The sequence below is a fragment of the Hyaena hyaena genome, unplaced genomic scaffold (assembly GCF_003009895.1).
Source record: "Hyaena hyaena isolate Hyena2069 unplaced genomic scaffold, ASM300989v1 scaffold_131, whole genome shotgun sequence".
NCBI lineage: Eukaryota > Metazoa > Chordata > Mammalia > Carnivora > Hyaenidae > Hyaena > Hyaena hyaena.
In genome coordinates, this window is record NW_024080761.1 from 769,521 (window position 1) to 788,652 (window position 19,132).

The 19,132-nt window shown below is 46.0% G+C and overlaps 2 protein-coding genes across 2 annotated transcripts in view; both read left to right on the plus strand.

Annotated features, from left to right (window-relative positions):
• The first annotated feature begins 6,730 nt into the window (after positions 1-6,730).
• LOC120235389 (signal-regulatory protein beta-1-like) overlaps positions 6,731-19,132 on the plus strand; it is a 49,932-nt gene continuing 37,530 nt past the window's right edge. Inside the window, exon 1 of the mRNA XM_039237699.1 lies at positions 6,731-6,879. Coding sequence (XP_039093630.1) covers positions 6,807-6,879 — 73 coding nt within the window. The 5' untranslated portion in view covers positions 6,731-6,806. The remainder of the gene's footprint in view (positions 6,880-19,132) is intronic.
• Positions 7,052-18,910, plus strand: LOC120235471 (signal-regulatory protein beta-1-like). The gene is made up of 5 exons (XM_039237816.1): positions 7,052-7,125; positions 8,784-9,091; positions 12,469-12,789; positions 13,372-13,701; positions 18,687-18,910. Exons 1-5 carry the CDS (start codon positions 7,052-7,054, stop codon positions 18,908-18,910), a joined length of 1,257 nt encoding a protein of 418 aa, XP_039093747.1.

Sequence of the window (19,132 nt, forward strand, 5' to 3'; positions counted from 1 at the left end):
GCAAAATAAGTCAGGCAGAGAAGGACAAATATCATTATGTTTGCACGTACAGGAGGATTAGGAGGAACTTGATGGAGGAACAAGGGGGAGAAGAAGGGCGGAAATGGTGGGGGAAAGGGAGAGAGGCAAACCATGAGAGACTCTTGAATGCTGACAAAAACTGAGAACTGATGATGGAGGGGGGAGGGGGGAGGGGCATGGAGGAGGGCACTCGTGGGGATGAGCACTGGGTGTTATGTGGAAACTAATTTGACAATAAACTATTTGTAAAAAAAAAAAAAATAAGAGAGGAAACTGTGTGCACCTATATACGGGGACTCTGTATGATTGTCTCAGTTTTTTCCAAATATAAAAATGTTTCACAAAATTATGTCTATTAAAAAAAAATTAACATCTTGTCCTCAGCTGAATCTCTGACTCTTGCATCCCCTTGAGAGAAAATGCAAGGAAATGAATGGCGGGGAGATATTGTGTTTATATCCAGGTTTTATATCACTTTGGATTTGAGATTCCTTCTCCCCCTTTCTCTGTCCTCTGCCAGAGCTCACTGCAGGCACTCAGGGATCCCAGAAGGAGCTGCTTCCCGGTCCCCATGATAGTCATCCCAAATATTTCCAATTAGTAAAGCCCAAGTTAGTCCAGGTGTGAACAGAGAACTCTGATCCCTGGGGGTAGTTTAAAGACCTCATGTGGGGAGGGGCAATTAATCCATATCCTGAGCCCAAGGAACAGAATTGGAAGGGGCTCTGCAGAGCATGGTGGATGCTGTGTGTACCAGGTCTCAGGAGGTGGCCCTCAACTGTCACCCTCTTGGGGATGGCCTCAGCTGAGGAGAGTCTCCATGCCCAAGGTCATGCCTGGTAACATCCTAGCTCCAGACCACACAGGAGATCAGCTGAGGTTGTCATTGAGACCTCATTGCAGCTCAACCTGTTCTAAACAATCTTGTTCCCTTCTTCTCTCTTCCACAGGTCTGATCCTAAAAGTACCCCTGAAAATGACTCGCTAGTTAATATTCATCTCAACATCTGTCTCTTAGGGTACCCAATGTGGAACAAGAGACTGTAGTCAGTATCAGAAAAAAGTGGGGCTCTTTTTGTCTCTAGGGGCCAAGCCAGTCATGGAAGAATGCATTGTTTACACTGCCACATATCATATACATATACTACATACCACATTCCATATACCATATACCACACACCATATACCAGATGCCATATACCATATACCAGATGCCATATACCATATACCATACACCATATACCACATGCTAGATACCATATAACACGTACCATATACCATATACTACATACCACATGCCATACACCATACCATATATCAGATACCAAACACTCTGGTTATATAAAAGCAATGAGAAACCACAAAACTGTTTATGCAAGGAGGGGTATAATCAGATCTGTGTTGTAGAAGACCACCTTGGATAAAGGAGAAAGTAGAGCTTATACCAGGCAAAACAAGATGGGGGTAGCCTATTAGGAAGTAGTAGTTTTCATCCAGGCAAGAGTGATGTTGGAGATGGAGAAATAGATTCAACAGGTATTTAGGTGGCAAAAGTATCAAGGCCTCTAGTGGGCAGACAAGGCAGACAAGTGAAAATGCAGAATATGGTCCCTTCTTGGGGATGTATAGAGGATATGCCACATACTGAACAGGGTCAAAGGGGACAAGAGAATGTCCAAGTGCAGATTATGAACACAGTTTTGAATATGTGAACTATACAAATGAAAATTTTGAAGTCAAAGGATATATAGGTCACCAAGAAGTGGATTCAGGATTAGAACCTTGACTGCATCTGGTTACAAATCAAGTGCTGTTGACCATCAAGGCACTAAAAATCGCCATCTCTGAAGAGTTTAGAGTCTGATAGGAGGTGTGAAGTTGCCTGAAGGTCGGGGGAAGAGACGGATGCTGGAGCCTGAGGAAAGATTCTGTTCCACCCTCAGCAGGGGCCATGGATGGCTTCGGAGGATGGAATCCATCATTCCAGACATGGGGAGAGGGGAGTCTTGTCATCTCCTCTAGGCAGTTTGGGCCTGCTCTGCATTCTCCTCTTGCTCTCATACCCCTCCTGAACTCAACAGCCTGTAGATCCCTAAGCGGAGACAGGGCTCACAAGGAACCAGTTCCAAAATAGCCCTAGCAGTAAGTGCATGACAGTGGACTTGTGGACATTAAGGGTCATCAGTTTTGTGTGAACTGAGAGTCTCTGGACACAGCCATTGTGTGTGAGTAGAGCCCATTCCAGCGTGATACGGTCAGAGACCAACATGGTGTTTTCATCACTTTCCACATTCCACATACCATATACCATACACCATATTCCACATGCCATATACCTTATACCACATATATGCATTTCTTGAGTCTGTCCACTCTGTTCCTCCAGAAGCCACTCCTCCTAATTAAACCAAGTGGAAAACACAGAGGTCAACCAAAGAGACTATTCCATCCAAATCAGTGATGTGTCAGCCAAGGACGTGGGCATCTACTACTATGTGAAGTTAACAACAGGGCTTCCTGTTGTGGTGTATGTATCTGGTTCAAGACCCTTGTGTCTGTGAATGGTGAGTACAGCCTGAGAAACTCCATCTCTTAGGTTTGTAAAGCTGAATTTTTCAATATCTGAAACAGGTACCAAATCATCACTACATAATAAATACCGTGCCCCTTCGTCCACAAACAACTCTGTAGACTGGGATTCTACACATGTCTCTTCTGTCAGTCTGAGGCCTGTGCCCAATATTATAGCAAGCCATGTGACAGACCGTGCCCTTTATGATGACCCAACCACCAAAACCTCAACACAGGTACAGAAAAACTCCAAAATCAAAAAAGATATTCAATAGGTTAAATGCAATTGCATGTGTGCACTGAATGGTCCAAAAAGTTGTTAAACTGAGCCTACAAGTCTGTCTGGCATTTCTGAGGTTTAGGGACAAACCTGAGCTCAAGAATATGCATTGTGTCTTTTTTGACCTACTTCCTGACTCCAACATAAGTCACAGACACTGTGGCCCCATATAATTTTCTAGATTTCGATGGAATTTCAACACGGGGAAAGTTAGCCCCCAAGCCTAATATCTCCTGAGACAAAACAAAGGGATCCACAGGCAGGCAGAATCTCTACAAGCCTGCACAATTCCACTCACTCATTGCTAACTGGAATGTCACTGGGGCCTGGTGACAGCCCCCTGAAGGATCACCACAATGCAGTGAAGACATCATTCCCCACACAGGAAATCTATGAATGGCTGTGGTCTACTACTCTGACTTCTGGGGAACCGAGAGACAGCAGGAGGGTTCTTGTGAGTCACCTGCTCCCAGGTCTCCTTCGGATTACTTGTCTTGAAGGAGTTGAGTCTCTCTCCTGATGCCTGATCTTTCCATGGCCTGCCCTGGTCTACCCTCAGCTCTGCTCTTCTCTTATTCTCTGAGGACTACCAGTGTTTCCTGCTTCTTGCCACTCCTGCATTAATTTTATTAAATACAGTGTGATTAGGGTGCCATCTATCCTTCTGGGGAAACTAGTTTCCTCAGTAATGTTCTCTTCAAGTCCAGCCACATTCCATGCCATCCACTGGCTATGGAACATTTACCTATTTCCCTCAAGCTGAAAAATATGAGTACAGTTGGCTTACCTGCTGTTCTCCTGCATTTGGCTGTGGTGTCAGTGTAGGGACCACAGTCAGATCTCCCTGCCTTTGCCTAATGTTATACTGTAACATATTTTGTCTTCATATGATTCTACTGAAATGTATAACATCTTACAATATTTTATCTTGCAGTTTTTCCTCATTATGAACACATTCTACTGTACAGCTGAAAATCCACTTGAAAAGAGCTCTAAAAGTTCTTAGATCCTAACTTCAGAAGCCAGGAATCATAAATGCATATAGCCTTAAAGTTGGGGTGTCCAACTAGCACGACAGTAAAACAGGCTTTGTCTGGCGTGATCCCATGTTTGCCACTTGTGACCTCCTTCAGGTTACTGAACAACTCCAAATCCTAGCTCCTTCCTATGTAAAATCTCAGTATCTTGGGAGTCCAAAAGATGTAGAGTCTGTGAATCTTAAAATCTTAGAATTATCAAGTCATAGAGTGACTCAACTGACTTGTAGGTTCCTAAATGGCATTTAATGTTCATCTTTGCATCTTTCATGGCCAAAGTGGAAAAAAAGAGAGAGCAAGATTTTGAGGCTTTCATTGATCCCATTCATTCTTTCATCCATGCATTCCTCCATCCAACCATGCATCACACATGCATTCACTCAATGCACAATCTCATTCAGCCATGCATTTACCCATGCAGGAACCTGTTAACAAGTCCCTGAATTCTCCTCCTGGGCAGGCCCATCTTGAAGGAGCTCCCTGACTCCCACCGTGGACTTCCTGTAGTAATTGTTTTGCTTTCTCTGGGCTGGGTCAGTTCCCACTACTGTGACAGTGTCCCAGTCTTCACCTTCCCTGGACTTGGTGGCTATTACCTGCCACGTGCAGAGATTCTACCCACATTTGAGCCAAATATATGACTCAATTCATTCGTCTAGCTCTGTCAGATGTGTAAGTGCCCCTTCTCCAGGGGTAATGTGGTTGCTTGCAAACTGTCAAAGAGCCAATAGAGAAATATAGTGGTATATCTTGGAAGTTTGTCATATCTTGTAGTTCTTTTGGAAAATAGAACTGTTGTTCAATTTATCTCTGTGTACCTGTTAATCTAATATATGGTCTAGGTATAGAAGGAGTTCAGTAACAATTTTTGAGTAATAAACTACTCAACATTGTAATAACTATACAATATATACATATACATGAAAAGAATTTCTCCTCTATTACTTCAACCTTTATCATTTCTGAGATTGATAAACTGGTAAGGAACCTGTATTTGTGTTAAATCCTTCAATATCAATTGTAAATACTTGATACAATAAATGGCAAATATAAGCAATAAAAGATCATACACACACACACACTCAACGAGCAAAATGAATGAAGTCTTGTCATTTGCAATAATATGTATGAAGCTAGGTGTATCATACTAAGCAAAAGAAAGTCAAAGAAAGACAAACACCATGTGATTTCACCCATATGTGGAATTTAAGAAATAATAGAAATGGACATATATGAGATGGAATATAAGAAAGATAAGGAATCAAACCATGAGAGACTCTTAATGAAAAAGAACAAATGCAAGGTTGATGAAAGAAGGTGGGTGGGGGGTGGGCTACATGGGTTTAGGGTATTAAGGAAGGCACTTGTTATGATGAGCCCTGTGGGTTGAATGGAATTGATGGATCACTGATTTCTATTCCTGAAACCAATCTTGCACTATATGTTAACTAACTACAATTTAAATAAAACAAACCATGAGAGACTCTTGAATGCTGAGAACAGACTGAGGACTTATGGTGGTGGGGCAGGGGGGAAGGGGGAGATGGGCATGGAGGAGGGCACTTGTTGGGATGAGCACTGGGTGTTATATGTAAACCAATTTGACAATAAACTATTTAAGAAAAAATAAAGAATAAATAAATAAATAAATAAAACTCTGAAAAAAACCTACCTTTTCCTATAAATCCCAGCACAGGGAAATACAGTCAACACTACTGGAGTATTATATGGTAACAGATAGTGACTATATGTACCATGAGTGTTGCATAATGTATAGAATTGTCAAATTACTATGTTGTGTACAAAATAATACAGCACTGTATATAAACTATAAAAATAAAATAAAATAAACTTTTTTGTTTTATTTTTGAGACAGAGCACAAGTGGGAGAGGGGCAGAGAGAGAGAGGGAGACACAGAATCTGAAACAGGCTCCAGGCTCTGAGTGGTCAACACAAAACCTGATGCAGGGCTCGAACTCACGAACCGTGTGATCATGACCTGAGCTGAAGTCAGACACTTAACCGACTGAGCCACCCAGGCGCCCCTTAAATATTTTAAAAATTAAATTTGTCCAGGCAGAAAAAAAAAAAGAACGGGGCCCATACATAATATGTATTTGGTCAAGTGATGTTTGATAAAGGTGCCAAAGCAACTCAATGTGAAAGGATAGTCTTTTCAACAAATGGTGATGAAACAATTAGATATTCATATGTTGAAAGAAGAAGGAGGAAGAAGAGGAAGAATAGAAAAGGAGAAAGAGGAGGAGGAAGAGGAAGAGGAGGAGGAGAAAAAGAAGAATCTTAACCGTTTCCTTATAACATACACAAAATCTAATATTGTCGAAAACATATTACCTTATATTAATGTTACTGTACAATATACACAAAAATACTAAGAACAAATTTAATATGATCAATGGATCAGACTTAAATTTAAGGCTAAAACTGTAAAACCTCTAGAAGAAACTGTGGGAAAAAAATAAAACTGAATATAATGGTTTAGGTGAGAAAAACATTTTAGGTATGACACAGGAAGCACAATCTATAAAAGAAAACATTGATCCATTTGACTTCTGTAATCTCTGTACCCAACTTGAGGCCTCAAGAGGGAGGAAGCCCACAGGAGGTGGGAGAGGCCCATGCAGGGAGGAAGCAGTATTTCTCCTGGGCCGCCCCACTCTCTCTGAAATGTAAGAAGAGGACCCCTCACCAAGTGAGGCCTTCTCTGCCTGACTTGTATTTCACAATCTAGAAGCAGATTGCTGCCTCACAGCCACATCACCGCATCATAGGCACTTCCTCTTAATCATGGGAGGAGGCAGGCTTTCCTCTCTACAGAACAGAGGCCCATTCTCTCCAGGACACACATTTGCACAAAGAGGGTGCGCAGGCTTCCATGATGTCGGCCCCTGCCTCTGGGCCCCACCCTCCTCCTTACCTGCTGCTGGCTGTGCTGTTGGGACTCACAGGTAAGCATTGCCTTGGGGTACAATTCTCTTTCCCTGCCCCCTCAACCTGCCCCTGTCCCTGGACATTAGGGGCCTCCAGATAAGCCCAGGTGTGCTGCACAGAGCTGCCACAGAAGACCAAATGGCTGGGTGTCATCTGAGAGCATGAAAAAGTGATGTGAGCATTTCCTCTATGGATCCATCACCTGCAGCTGGTTACCAGCGGTATTCAGACAGGGGATGCTTGAATCTGCCACAAGGACAAGTGTACGTATTAAGTGATCTAATCCTCACAACACCCCTGCCTGATAGCTAGGACTGTGCTCCCGATCTGCAGATAGAGTAATCAGGCAGGGAGAGTTAGTGGCCAAATGTCGGCTACTTAAGTCAGTGCAGGTGCTGGGGTTCATGTCCAGGCCACTCAGCTCCACGTTCCTTCTTTTAACCATGTTATGCTACTTGGCCTCTCAGTAGAGGCTAACTGCAGAAACGTCAGAAAATACTGAGAGGGAAGCAGAAGAGGCACCACTTATCACACTCTGAGGACTCCAGAGTTCCGATTCTGCCATGTGTACTCCTGAACTTTGGTTAATGATGTGTTGGATGTTACCTATGTGCCAAAATTTTTACTGAGCTTTTAACATGTATTACAATTTCATGTAATCCTCAGAATAATCTGTACACTAGCATGCTGGGCCACACTTTATATATACTTGGGAATGCACTTGTGTATGTGTGCATGTACATGTATGAGTGGGTGTGAGGAAAGGTACACACACAGGCATGTGCACACACATTGGATATTTGAAAATGCTTTCCTTAATTGCTGTCTTCACATCACATCCACTCTGCGTGAAGTGTACATTGAACACATGTTTTGGTAGCTTTCAGCTACTCACCCTCTTTTTCTACTTCTCTAAACTTACTGCTCACCCTCCACTGAACTCTTAAGGCAAGTGAACTTCTTTCAAGGTAAAATGGTTAGAACCTTGTGTATTACTGTGTTGATGGTCCTCTTCCCAGCTGGATCAGAGTGAGGAGGAAAATGGGATACAATACACAGAGACTCCTACCTATATGATCTTCACCTATAATTGTATCCTGATCCCAATCATCCAGTGTTGGCTTATGCCTTCAGACCTCAGGAAATCTCATGAGTAATAGCTTTCCAATCTCATGAGAATTCATTATGTGCCCCACACACTTGGAAATGCGTGCATCTGTCATGTCCTATGATCTTTGATTCGGAAACACATTTTTCTTCCCTTAGCTTACAGATTAAAAAAAGGAGACACAGAAAATTCCAAGGTCACTCAGTGGTGAATGGCAGGGCTATGATTTGAACCCAGGCATTCTGATTCTAAATCTCACTAGTATAACCATTCCTCTTTTCAAACCCAGGGCCCCACATCCATCCCTTGAGGTTTCTGCAGATCTGCCAATGGGTGTAAAGAAGAGAGGGTGTGGGGAAGATTATTTTTGGTCTGCTTCTCTTGGGCTCTTCTGCTTCCTGAGTATATGAAAATAATTGTTACCCCCAAACATCTTCATGGGAAACTCAGCTTCTCATAATTTCCTGAGAAATGCTCCACTGAAAATAGACTGCAGGGTCCCAAACGAGTCACCCTATGGAATTCATACATTACATAAATATTTCCCGGATAACTACTGAGTGCCAGAAACTGTCACCTGAGCTTAAGGAGTACTGGTTATTAAAAGAGAGAAAGTAGTGGCCCCTGTGGAACTTACATGGTAGTGGACAAAAGGACTGGAAACAATAGATATACCAATTCAGCAAATACCACATAAACCAGAGAGTGATGAGTGTTAGAAAAAACATGATAGTACAGCTGGCTAAAAGAATGGGAGACTCTTTAGGGTGGGAAAATTTTAAAGGGGCAGCCTGGGTGGGCATCACTGAGAAGGGAGATTTGTGCAAGATTACAAGAGGGTGGGGGCACTGTGACCTCCCTGCTCCCCATCGGGAAGGTGGAATGGTTCAGGGGGACGGGGCCAGACCAGGAGTTAATCTTCAGTTTCAGAGGAGGATACCACCCCTCCCCCCGAGTAACAACTGTTGCAGACACCACAAAAAGAAACAGCACGGACTATTCCATCCGCATCAGTAACATCTCCCCAACAGACATGGAAACCTACTACTGTGTGAAGTTCAAGAAAGGGACCCCTGATACGGAGTTTAAGTCTGGACCAGGCACCCAGGTCATCGTAAGTGGTGAGTGTGGCATGGGCTCCTTCGTCCCCTGTATGTGACAAGTCAATAGGAATGCCCTTCACTGTGTAAGCAACAGATAAGGATCAGGTGCTGTGGAGGGTGCCCCTGAATCAACCCCTTCCATGGATCAGGAAAGTTGAGGCATGGGGAAGCTGTGCTGTTTGCTCAAGGCCCCTCAGCTGGTAAACACTGGAAAAATCTGGACCCTCAGTCAGCAGGCTCCAAGCTCTTCATTTTTCCATTCCTACCAGCCCTCTGGTTCAAGAATGAGGGACAGAAGGTCTGAGTGACCTGCCTAGTCACAAAGACTCACCTCACCCCTGCCTCCAGATAGCACCTACATCGATGTGGCCAGTGTTCTCTCTACTCAGCACTTACTAAGCACCTGCTGTGTGCAGACTCTGCTCTGGGTGCTGTGGGAGAAGCAGGGAACAAAATAGGCAAGGCCTCCTCACTCATGAGGCTTATGTTCCCCTCCCTCCTGTGAGGACAAGTGCACCCAGTGCAGGGAGGGGGAGATGAATTTCCTTATAAACAGCCAGGATATCACAGGGAGAAGGGACACAGAAGCCCCGGTTACTCTGCCGCCCCTGGTAGAAGAGATGCCAGATGTTGGTCACTTCCTGTGTGTCTGGTCAGAAAATGTTCCTGTGATTCAGGGACTGACTCTCACAGTAGCAAATGAGTCTCCTCATACCCCCAGACGTAGGGAGGAAAAGTGGCTTGATCCTGATTGTGCAGGTATTACAGAAAGTCCCAGTGGTATGTCCCTTGCCTGGTCACCATACCTATACAAGGCTCCACCGCCAGGCAGGTCTATATCGTCTGCCTACTCAGATGGGCAGAGGTTCTAACATTGACCCCAAGCAGCCTGACCCTCAGTCCTACTCTATGCAGTCACTGTCCTGGTCATAGCAGAGAGAGCCCCAAGCCTCTCCTTGAAAATCTTCTTTGTTCTGTTCTTCAGCAGTAAGTGTTAACAAAACCGAGTCCTTAGATGAGGCAAGGCTAGGATTACACCCCAGATCAGACAGGTACACAAAGGTCTCAGCAAGTATTGAGCCGTTCGTGGAAGACACGGCTCCATGCATGGAAGAGCATCCGGAGTCTTTCCCTGTTGTGGGATGTTGCTTCTTCACTGAGCAGCCTGGGGAGGGGGCCTGGGCAGAGCAGAGGGGTTGCCACAACCCCAGCCACACCACCCATGCACCCTGTTCCTGGCTCTGCAGACTGAGGATAACAAGGAGGCCATTCATAGAGAGCGTCTAGAGCCCCATGAGCAAGGGTTCATTCTCTAGACTCAGCCGTCCGGGCTCCACACCTCCTCTATTGCTACAGGGTCCGCAGCCCTGGGCACCTGCAGGGACCCTTCCCAGAACTGCCTGCAGTGGAGAGTCCCAGAGGGAAAGGAGGGTGGCAGTCACTGTTGGCTCCAGAAGATGGAGCACTTGTTCTGTTGTGATGAGAAGGCTGGAGGCCACCAGAAGTCCCCCTGGGATGCAATTGAGGGAGAGGAGCAGTCCCTTGTTTCTCTCAGACTCAGTCTCCTCATCTGAAAATGGTGATAATCATAGTCTCCTCCTAGGAGAGCAGGAAGGAATTGAGGAGCTCTGTCTGCATCGCTTACACATAAGAAGTGGCCCAAATCCAGGGTTTCCTCAAGGCTGTGACCCGGCTCCCTTTGCTGGGTTCCGTTTCCTCACCTGTAGAACGTGAGTCATCACACCAGCCTTGGCAGGACGTTACGGGGACACAGTGAGCCATGTGAGAGAACAGACCCTCAGTGAGCCCTGAGTGCCCCTCCCAGACCTGTCCGATCCTGGGCTAGTCTCAGTGTCTATCAGGTCCTTCCTGTCCCATCTGTGCCACAGCAATAATCGGGCTGCTGGTCAGGGATCTGAGGATTGCAGAGAAGGTCCAGAAAGCCCCAGATGTGGGGGGTAGGTGATTCTTGAGTGTCCACACGCAGCAACTGAGTGTGTGGCTGATCCTACTCACGAGGCTCCCAACCAACTCTGCCTTCCTGACTCTGATGAGTCATCCCCACACTTGGCCGGTGTCCTTGTCTGTCTGTGACCACATGACCACAGAGCCGCTGTAGGGACTGAGTGAGCGAATTCATGTAAGGTGCTTACAGCAGGGCCTTTCACGTAGTCAGTGTCCCATGAATGTTGGGACACACCTGGGCCCCCAGCACAGTTATGAAGGAGCTGAGAGGTAGGATGGGTCAGCCTAGCATTGGGGGCCCAGGACACCCTCAGTACAACTAATCACAGCACTTTGTCCCTCTAAGGGTGTGAGGGTTGCTGGCATTTTCATGACTTGACTTACTCATGTGACACATCTGAACTCAGAATGTCTGCTGAGTTTTAGAAAGGAGAATATTCACACATACACATATTTGTAATATGTGCCCTCAGCCAACCATTATAGAAACTGTTGGGTAATAAGTGACAATTTGGAGACACCCTATCAGACCTTCTACAGGTGAAACTTCCTCCCTTTCGAGTCATTGACGTGTGTGTGTCCAGGACACAGGAGGGCTTCTGCCTGCTCCATAGACCGGTGTCTCTGCCTTGAAATTATTTCGCATTTAAGAACTTAACCACCACTGATATCATAGCACTCAGTGATCTTGGTTTTCAACCCAACACTGACCCAAGAGAAGAACGCAGATTCAGAAGAAACAACACTTCATCCTCTCTCAGATTCAGGGATGGCACAACTAGAACTTTTAGAATATTTGTGGAAAGAGTGAAAAATTGAGTAGATTCATAATGACTTGAAGGGAGATCCAGGCATGAACTAAGTTTGGGATGAAGATAGATCTGAGTTTGTGTGGTTCTGAGAAGCATTTTCAGTGTTAAATTTGAAGCAAAACTGCCTGCATTGCCTCAAGTGTCCCTCACTGCCACTGGGGACAGTGAAAGGCTGCTGTCTGATCTCACAGGGGGCGCTGGGCTGTGCCACCTCCACACCTTGAGGCTGCTGGCCACCTGGTTCTGGCTCTCATGGGGGTCACAACCCCCCTGCCCCCACCCCTGTGCTGACTGCTGCACAGCTCTCTGAAGTCAGGAAGGTGTCGGAGAGGCAGCTCAGAACAGTGGAGACCAAGAATGACACCCACCAGAAATGTCCTTCCTGTGCCCACATGGGTGGGAAGTCCCCTGGCAGAGAATACAATGGGGACCTGGTCCTCAGGCTGGAATTGCACGTGGGCCCTGCCCTGACTCCGAGTCAATCTCTGACCCCGCCCTCCCAGCACTATCAGAAGGGCTGAAAAAGAATCCGTGTGACATTCTGCACAGTGTCACACACCTGTCATTGGGGACGATGACCACGGTCGTGCTTACTCGTCATAAATGCTCCTCTCGTAGCCAAACCCTCTCCCCCCGTGGTGTCGGGCCTCACAGCCAGGGTCGCGCCCCAGCAGCCAGTGAGCTTCACCTGCGAGTCCCACGGCTTCTCCCCCAGAAGCGTCACCCTGAAATGGTTCAAAAACGGAAACGAGCTGCCAGCCTCCTGGACCACCGTGGACCCAGAGGGAGACAGCGCTTCCTACAGCGTCTCCAGCAGCGCCACGCTGGTGCTGGCCCCGGGGGACGTCCGCTCCCAGCTCATCTGCGAGGTGGACCACGAAACACTGCAGGGGGGCCCTCCACTTCGTGGGACGGCCAACCTGTCCGACACCCTGCGAGGTAGATGCCCGTCACCCCCAGCCCAAGCCCACGCCTGGCCCCCAAGCCTCCCAGCCTGCCCCTTCCCCACTCTGTGCTCGCAGCCTTCCACCCCCTGGATCCTGACTCCTGACAGACCCTCCCCATCACCGGGCATCCAGAGTCACCTCCTACTGTTTTATATGGCAGATTCCAGGTGAACCCCTACCACGTGCCAAGCACTGTGCTAGGTAGTTTCATTTACTTTCCTATAGCCGTTCCATTATTGAGCACCTACTGTAATCCAACCAGTGTGAGCTTGGTGATTTCATGTATTTTGCTAGTTATTCTATTCCAACTGCATGCCAGGGACCCCGAATCTGGATTTCACTCATTATTACCCTAATGGGAGCTACCAGTCCTTGAGCACCTACTGTGTACTGGGCAGTGTGCTAGGGATTTCATTCCCATGCAAAGACTACCCTCACTCTTTGATCACCCACTGCATGCCTAGCACTGTTCTGGGTAATTCCCTTGCTGTCTGGGGGGAGCTAAGTTCACGAGCCCCTCCCCTGTGATGTGTCTGTTCCATGGGGTCAGAGCTTCTGCTCTGTGCTGTTTCAGTTCCATCCTCCTTGGAATTTGCCCAGCAACCTGTGACAGAGGACCAGGTGAAGGTCACTTGCCAAGCAAAAAAGTTCTACCCTCAGCGCCTCCAGGTGACCTGGTTGGAGAACGGAAACGTATGCAAAACAGAGACAGCCTTGAGCCTCATAGAGAGCAAGGATGGGACCTATAGCTGGACGAGCTGGCTCCTGGTGAACGTATCTGCCCACACAGAGGAGGTGGTGCTCACCTGCCAGGTGCAGCACGATGGGCAGCGGGCAGTCACCAAAAGCCGTAAACTCAAGACCTCTGGCCGCACAAAAGACCAGTGCACAGATGGAAACTCTGGTAAGGCTTGATGCCAACTAACTGGCATTTAAATTTTATATTTTCTTTTTTCATGGTAAAAGTAGTTAGTCATGCTCATTGGAGAATAATCTAGATATCTATAGACATGAAAGTGAAATTTGCTGTGAGGTGCCTTCCTGCAAAGCCCACACTCCAAGAATGACCACTGGTAAGAGTTTGGTACATATATCTTTAGATCTTTTGACATAACCATGCACTAGAGAAAGAAAGAAGAGAGAGAGGGAAATTAGAGAGGGATCTTGTTGCCATCTGCCTCCTGCTCCTTCACCAGTTGATTAAGTCACCATGCCAGGCCAGCCCCCCACCCTCTCCCGATCTTTCTTACCTGTCTAATCTATATTCCTTCAGAGCATTCAATTGTCACCCCAGCAAATGTCTGCATCTAACACTCTGAAATTCTGGAAGAAAGCCTGGAGGACCTGGAGATTTTCGTTTTCTGTTTTTATAAAGAAAGCTCTCTCTTTGAAGTTTATTTATTTATTTTCAGAATGAGAGAGTCCTAAGGACAAGGACCACCAGCCTGTAGGACAAACATGTATTAGATATAGTATCTGGACATTGTCCCTAGAACCTACAGAGTCCCCTTTTTATGACCAAAGTGTATCTTATTTCTCTCATGTATCATCAGGAGTAGTCAGAGCCAGGATTCAAGGAGTCTTTTCTCCAAAAGACGTTTCAAAGGCCTATGTTCCTTCTATATGCACTATGACATCACCATCATTGCTGGGACAACAATGGGTCACTCAATGTCCATGCCCCTCCATCCGGGAAAGTATAGATGGGAAGAGGAGAACAAATAACTTCTTTTAAAACTAGAGGTGTACAGAAGTTGCAGAATTGTGTCCACTAATGGCTTAGTCACGGATGCACATCCAGTTGCACACGGAGTCCATGATTGTGTGGTCATGTGAGTAACGAGTCTGGCTTTTCTACAAAACCAATACCATTACACACTTCATAAAATAATTTCCTACTACCATCTAAAATGGAGTCTATATTCAGATTTTTGAAAATTTCTCCTGTAACTTCATTTTGTATCCCTAACTCGGTTTTATTTCATCTGTAAATGCTTGGAAGAACTTTCCTGTGAAACCACCTAGGCTCCACGGTTCTTTTAGTGACTGGAAAAGAATCCGAGTGGCTACTCAAATTCATCATTTTATATAGGATTCTTGGGGCCAGTTGTGCTGTTGAGGATTTTGCTCCATTTTTTCTGCGTCGTTAAATTTCTGCCCACAGAGTTGCTCATAATACTACCTCGATAGCCTGTTGGGGTCTGTAGGGTCTGTAGTGATATGCTGTTTCATTCTTGATATAATGCGTTATTTCTCATATTTTTCATTGTCAAATGCTAGATTTTCCATTTTATTGATCTTTTCAAAGAACCCACTTTTGTGTCCGTGATTTTCTCAATTGTTTCTGTTTTCAATTTCATTGCTTTTTCTCCTCTTTTTTCCTTCACTTGCTTTGAGTTGATTTTGCTCCTCCTTGTTTTATGACGTTGGAACTGAGATTTTTTTTTAAATTTAAATTCTAGTTAGTTAACATACAGTGTAATATTGGTTTCAGAAGTAGAATTCAGTGATTCATCACTTCCTATAATACCCAGTGCTCAACAGTAGTGCCCTCCTTGATACCCATCACCTTCTTAGCTTACCCCCACAAACCTCCCTGCATCAACTCTTAGGTTATTCTCTACCATTAAGAGTCTCTTATGGTTTGTTCCCTCTCTCTTCCCCTCTTCCCATAGGAGCATTTGTTTTGTTTCTTAAATTCCATATACGAGTGAAATCATATGGTATCTCTCTTTTTCTGACTGACTTATTCCCCTTAGCATAATACACTCTAGCTCCATTCACGTTGTTGCTAATGGCAAGACTTCTTTCTTTTTGATTGCCGAGTAACATTCCATTGTATATGGATTCCACGACTTCTTTACCCATTCACCAGTCAATGGACATTGGGGCTCTTTCCATTGTTTTCCTATTGTTGATAACGTTGTTATAAACTCTGGAGTGCATGTATCCCTTTGAATCTGTATTTTGGTATCCTTTGGGTAAATACCTAGTAGTACAATTGCTGGATCATAGGACTGTTCTGTTTTTAACTTTTTGAGAAAACTTCATACTGTTTTCCAGGGTGGTTGCACCAGGTATGCATTCCCACCAACAGTGCCAGAGCATTCCCCTTTCTCTACATCCTCGCCAACAATTGTTGTTAAATGTATTTTAATTTTAGCCATTCTGACAGCGTGAGGTGGTTTCTCATTGGAGTTTTGATTTGTATTTCCCTGATGATGAGTGATGTTGAGCATCTTTTCATGTGTCTGTTAGTCATCTGGATGTCTTCTTTGGAAAAGTGTCTGTTAGTGTCTTCTGCCCAGTATTTGTTTCTTTCTTTTTAATTCAAGTTAGTTAACATACAGCATATTCTTGGTTTCAGGAGTAGAACCCAATGATTCACCTCTTACATATGACACCCAATGCCTATCCCAAAAGCTTCCCTACTTAATGCTCATTACCACTTAACTCATCTCCCTACCCACCTTCCCTCCAGCAACCCTCAGTTTGTTCTCTGTATTTAAGAATCCCATTTGGTTCCCCCATTTCTTCACTGGATAGCTTCACTGGATTGAAATTACTGATACTAGACTTCTTTGTTTGAATGTCACATCTTGGCCTCCTTCTGTTTCCAGGGATTCAGGAATACGAAGCCAGGATACCTAAACTCTGTTCTTTCTCCAGGCTGTTGAGACTTAACTGCCTGCCTTCCTCCTCCACCTTTCAGAGTCCTCCAGATTGTGTGGTATTTCCCTTTTGTCTCCTAGAGATTCTTCAAAATGGGACTGTTCTTCAGGGGTCACTGACAGCCAGTGCTCCATAGAATTTACTGTCCTTTTATTGCCTTTGCTTTGTGTTCAGAAGCTGTATTCAGGGACAGGTAACTAAGCTGCTGCCTTGTCCTCAGCAGACACAAGTGCCCTGAGGGCTTTGAATGCCTTGTCCCCAAAGTCTCTATCCCATATCTCAGTATGTCTCCCATGTTTCCCCCCGGGCCCGATTTTGGCAAAGCAGGTGCACTGAAGCTGAGAGGTCAATCCTCTCTGTAGCACTGATGCTCCTTTGAGGATGGTGGACCCACTTATGTCCTGAGCTTTTTCTGCCCTCTGGCTCTAGGAGGGAAGAGTCTACAGTCTTGCCTGGGATTCCTTTGACTTTCACCCAGAACTTTTCATGTGAGATCTATTGGTTTCTTTTTGCGTTGTCTTTCTCCAATGGACTGATACCCAGCAACAGCCACTCAATCCTGTAATTCTTATAATGAGCAGTTTATTTTCACATGACCAGAGTACTCCGTTCTTCTACTGACTCCATCCCAGATCACTGTTCCAAGGTTCTAGCTTGACAAGTGCAGGACAAGCTGGGACCAATCCCTGCCCCACCTCCCACTAGGCTGGGGATCTGTGGGCCAGAGACCATGTCTGTATTTGCACATTAGAGCTGGGTTTCCACACCCCTTCCAGACAAATGCCACAGGTCAACTGCCTTGGGAAGCATCCTCTAAGTTATATGAGAAGGGGGCAAGTTCACTGGTGAGTCCTGCCCAATTCACACGCGTGTGAGACAGGGAAGGAGGCAAGACTGGCAAAGGAAGACACTGAACACAATGCAACACAGAAGAGTCATACTTGGACAGAGAACAGGCAAGCTGGATGCCATTTTTTACATTTCTTTTGAATGTAGCAGAGGGGCAAAACCTCTGTACCTGCTCTTCCACTAGGCCTCTGCCCTCTACAAGGAGGTGCAAACATGGGCAATGCAGCTCATTCAACTGAGAAAACTGCTAAGGGCCACTCAGCTGAGAATTGCCATCCTCCAACACAGCAGGGGTAAAAACGGTGGGTCTCTGCTCCTATCTCTAAGATTATCCCATATATTTCAATTATTTTTGAAATTTTTTTAGTGTTTTAATATTTAGTTATTTTGAGATAGAGAGACAGACAGACAGAGTGTGCGTGGTGTGTGGGCAGAGAGTGAGACAGAAACACATATTCTGAAGCAGGCTCCAGGCTCTGAGCTGTCAGCACAGAGCTCATTGCGGGGCTAGAATCCATGAACCATGAGATCATGACCTGAGCTGAAGTCATACACTTAACCAGCCACCCAGGTGCCCCTTACTTGAATTTCTTGATGTAAATCTAAGAGCAAAACCAATCATTATGAAAAGGCAAACAATCTGAAGCTGTGCCTGCAGACACAACGGTCTAAGTCTGACAAAAAGATGTCCTATCTGATATTGGCACTGGGGGCCGGATGGGATGGGTGATGTTTGAAACCCCTCCTGAGAATTTCCTTGCCTCTCTCAGGTGTCGTCCAGCCAGCAGGTCTCATGAGGTCAAGGCACCCTGAGAGTGCCCTCAGCATGTGAAAACATGGGGTCATGGATGACTGTGTGTGGTACAAGCAAGGCAGCCTTGCACCTCACTCACCATGACACAGTCTTCACTCTACTGGGGGCTGGCTGCCATTCATCCTTATGACCCTGAGAGGTTGGACATGTCCTGGTCAAAGGACAAGGTCTCAGAGTCACCCTATGGGACAGCAGTGAAGGATTTCCCAGTCATCTCATGACCCTCCATAAACCATGAGCCTGTTTCCCTATCAGAAAGAGGGTGTAAGACTTGCACCATAGGGTGTGGGGACCATGTCAGTAAAGCTCACTTGCATGTTGTTGAGTTCTCATGTTTCCACCCCTTCCCTCAGGAAGGAAACCTGGTAGCTTGAGAAGGGGTGAGGGAGATGAGGTACTTCTTACCCTGAAATCTGCCTCTTGCCTCTCGCAGGGAGATCATGAGCTTCAGAGCATTGATGGGTCCATGTCTCCTCAGATGGAGTAAGTGGAGGCCCATAGGAGTGGACTCCTGGATCCTTCTCTGATGGTGCGTCCTGTCCCTTCATTTCCAGATCGAGAACTGTCCACTCCACTCCTGGTGGCTCTCTGCCTGGGCCCCAAGCTGCTGCTCCTCATCACTGCCTCTGTCATCTATGTCCACAGGAAGCAACGGATTGACTGTGAGTTGTGGACGAGGAGAGCATGGCAAGGTCAGTTCCAGAAGGAGCCAGGTCAGCGGGAGGAGCACCGCACAGGTCTCACAGGGTCAGCGCCCACCTGGAGTAAGAGCAGGTGACGCACCTCCCTTCATACCCTCTGGAGCCTAAGGGATCCCTCTGGGAGGTTCTCAACTCCCAGAAAGAGTGTGGGGTCCTCAGGAACTGTATTGGGGCAAGGGCTGTCGAAGGACAAGCACAGAGTCCTAGGGCTTCTGGTAAGGAAATGGCAAGGAGGCTGAATGAGGGCAGCTGGGTGGGAAACCCCTTGGAGACCATCTCTAGATTCTTTGGGTACAAAG

Coding starts and splice junctions, on each gene's coding strand:
- LOC120235471 (XM_039237816.1), top strand. CDS start 7,052: ATGGATCCATCACCTGCAGCTGGTTACCAGCGGTATTCAGACAGGGGA. Junction 12,790..13,371: donor CCTGTCCGACACCCTGCGAG/GTAGATGCCCGT, acceptor GTGCTGTTTCAG/TTCCATCCTCCTTGGAATTT. Junction 13,702..18,686: donor GTGCACAGATGGAAACTCTG/GTAAGGCTTGAT, acceptor CTTCATTTCCAG/ATCGAGAACTGTCCACTCCA.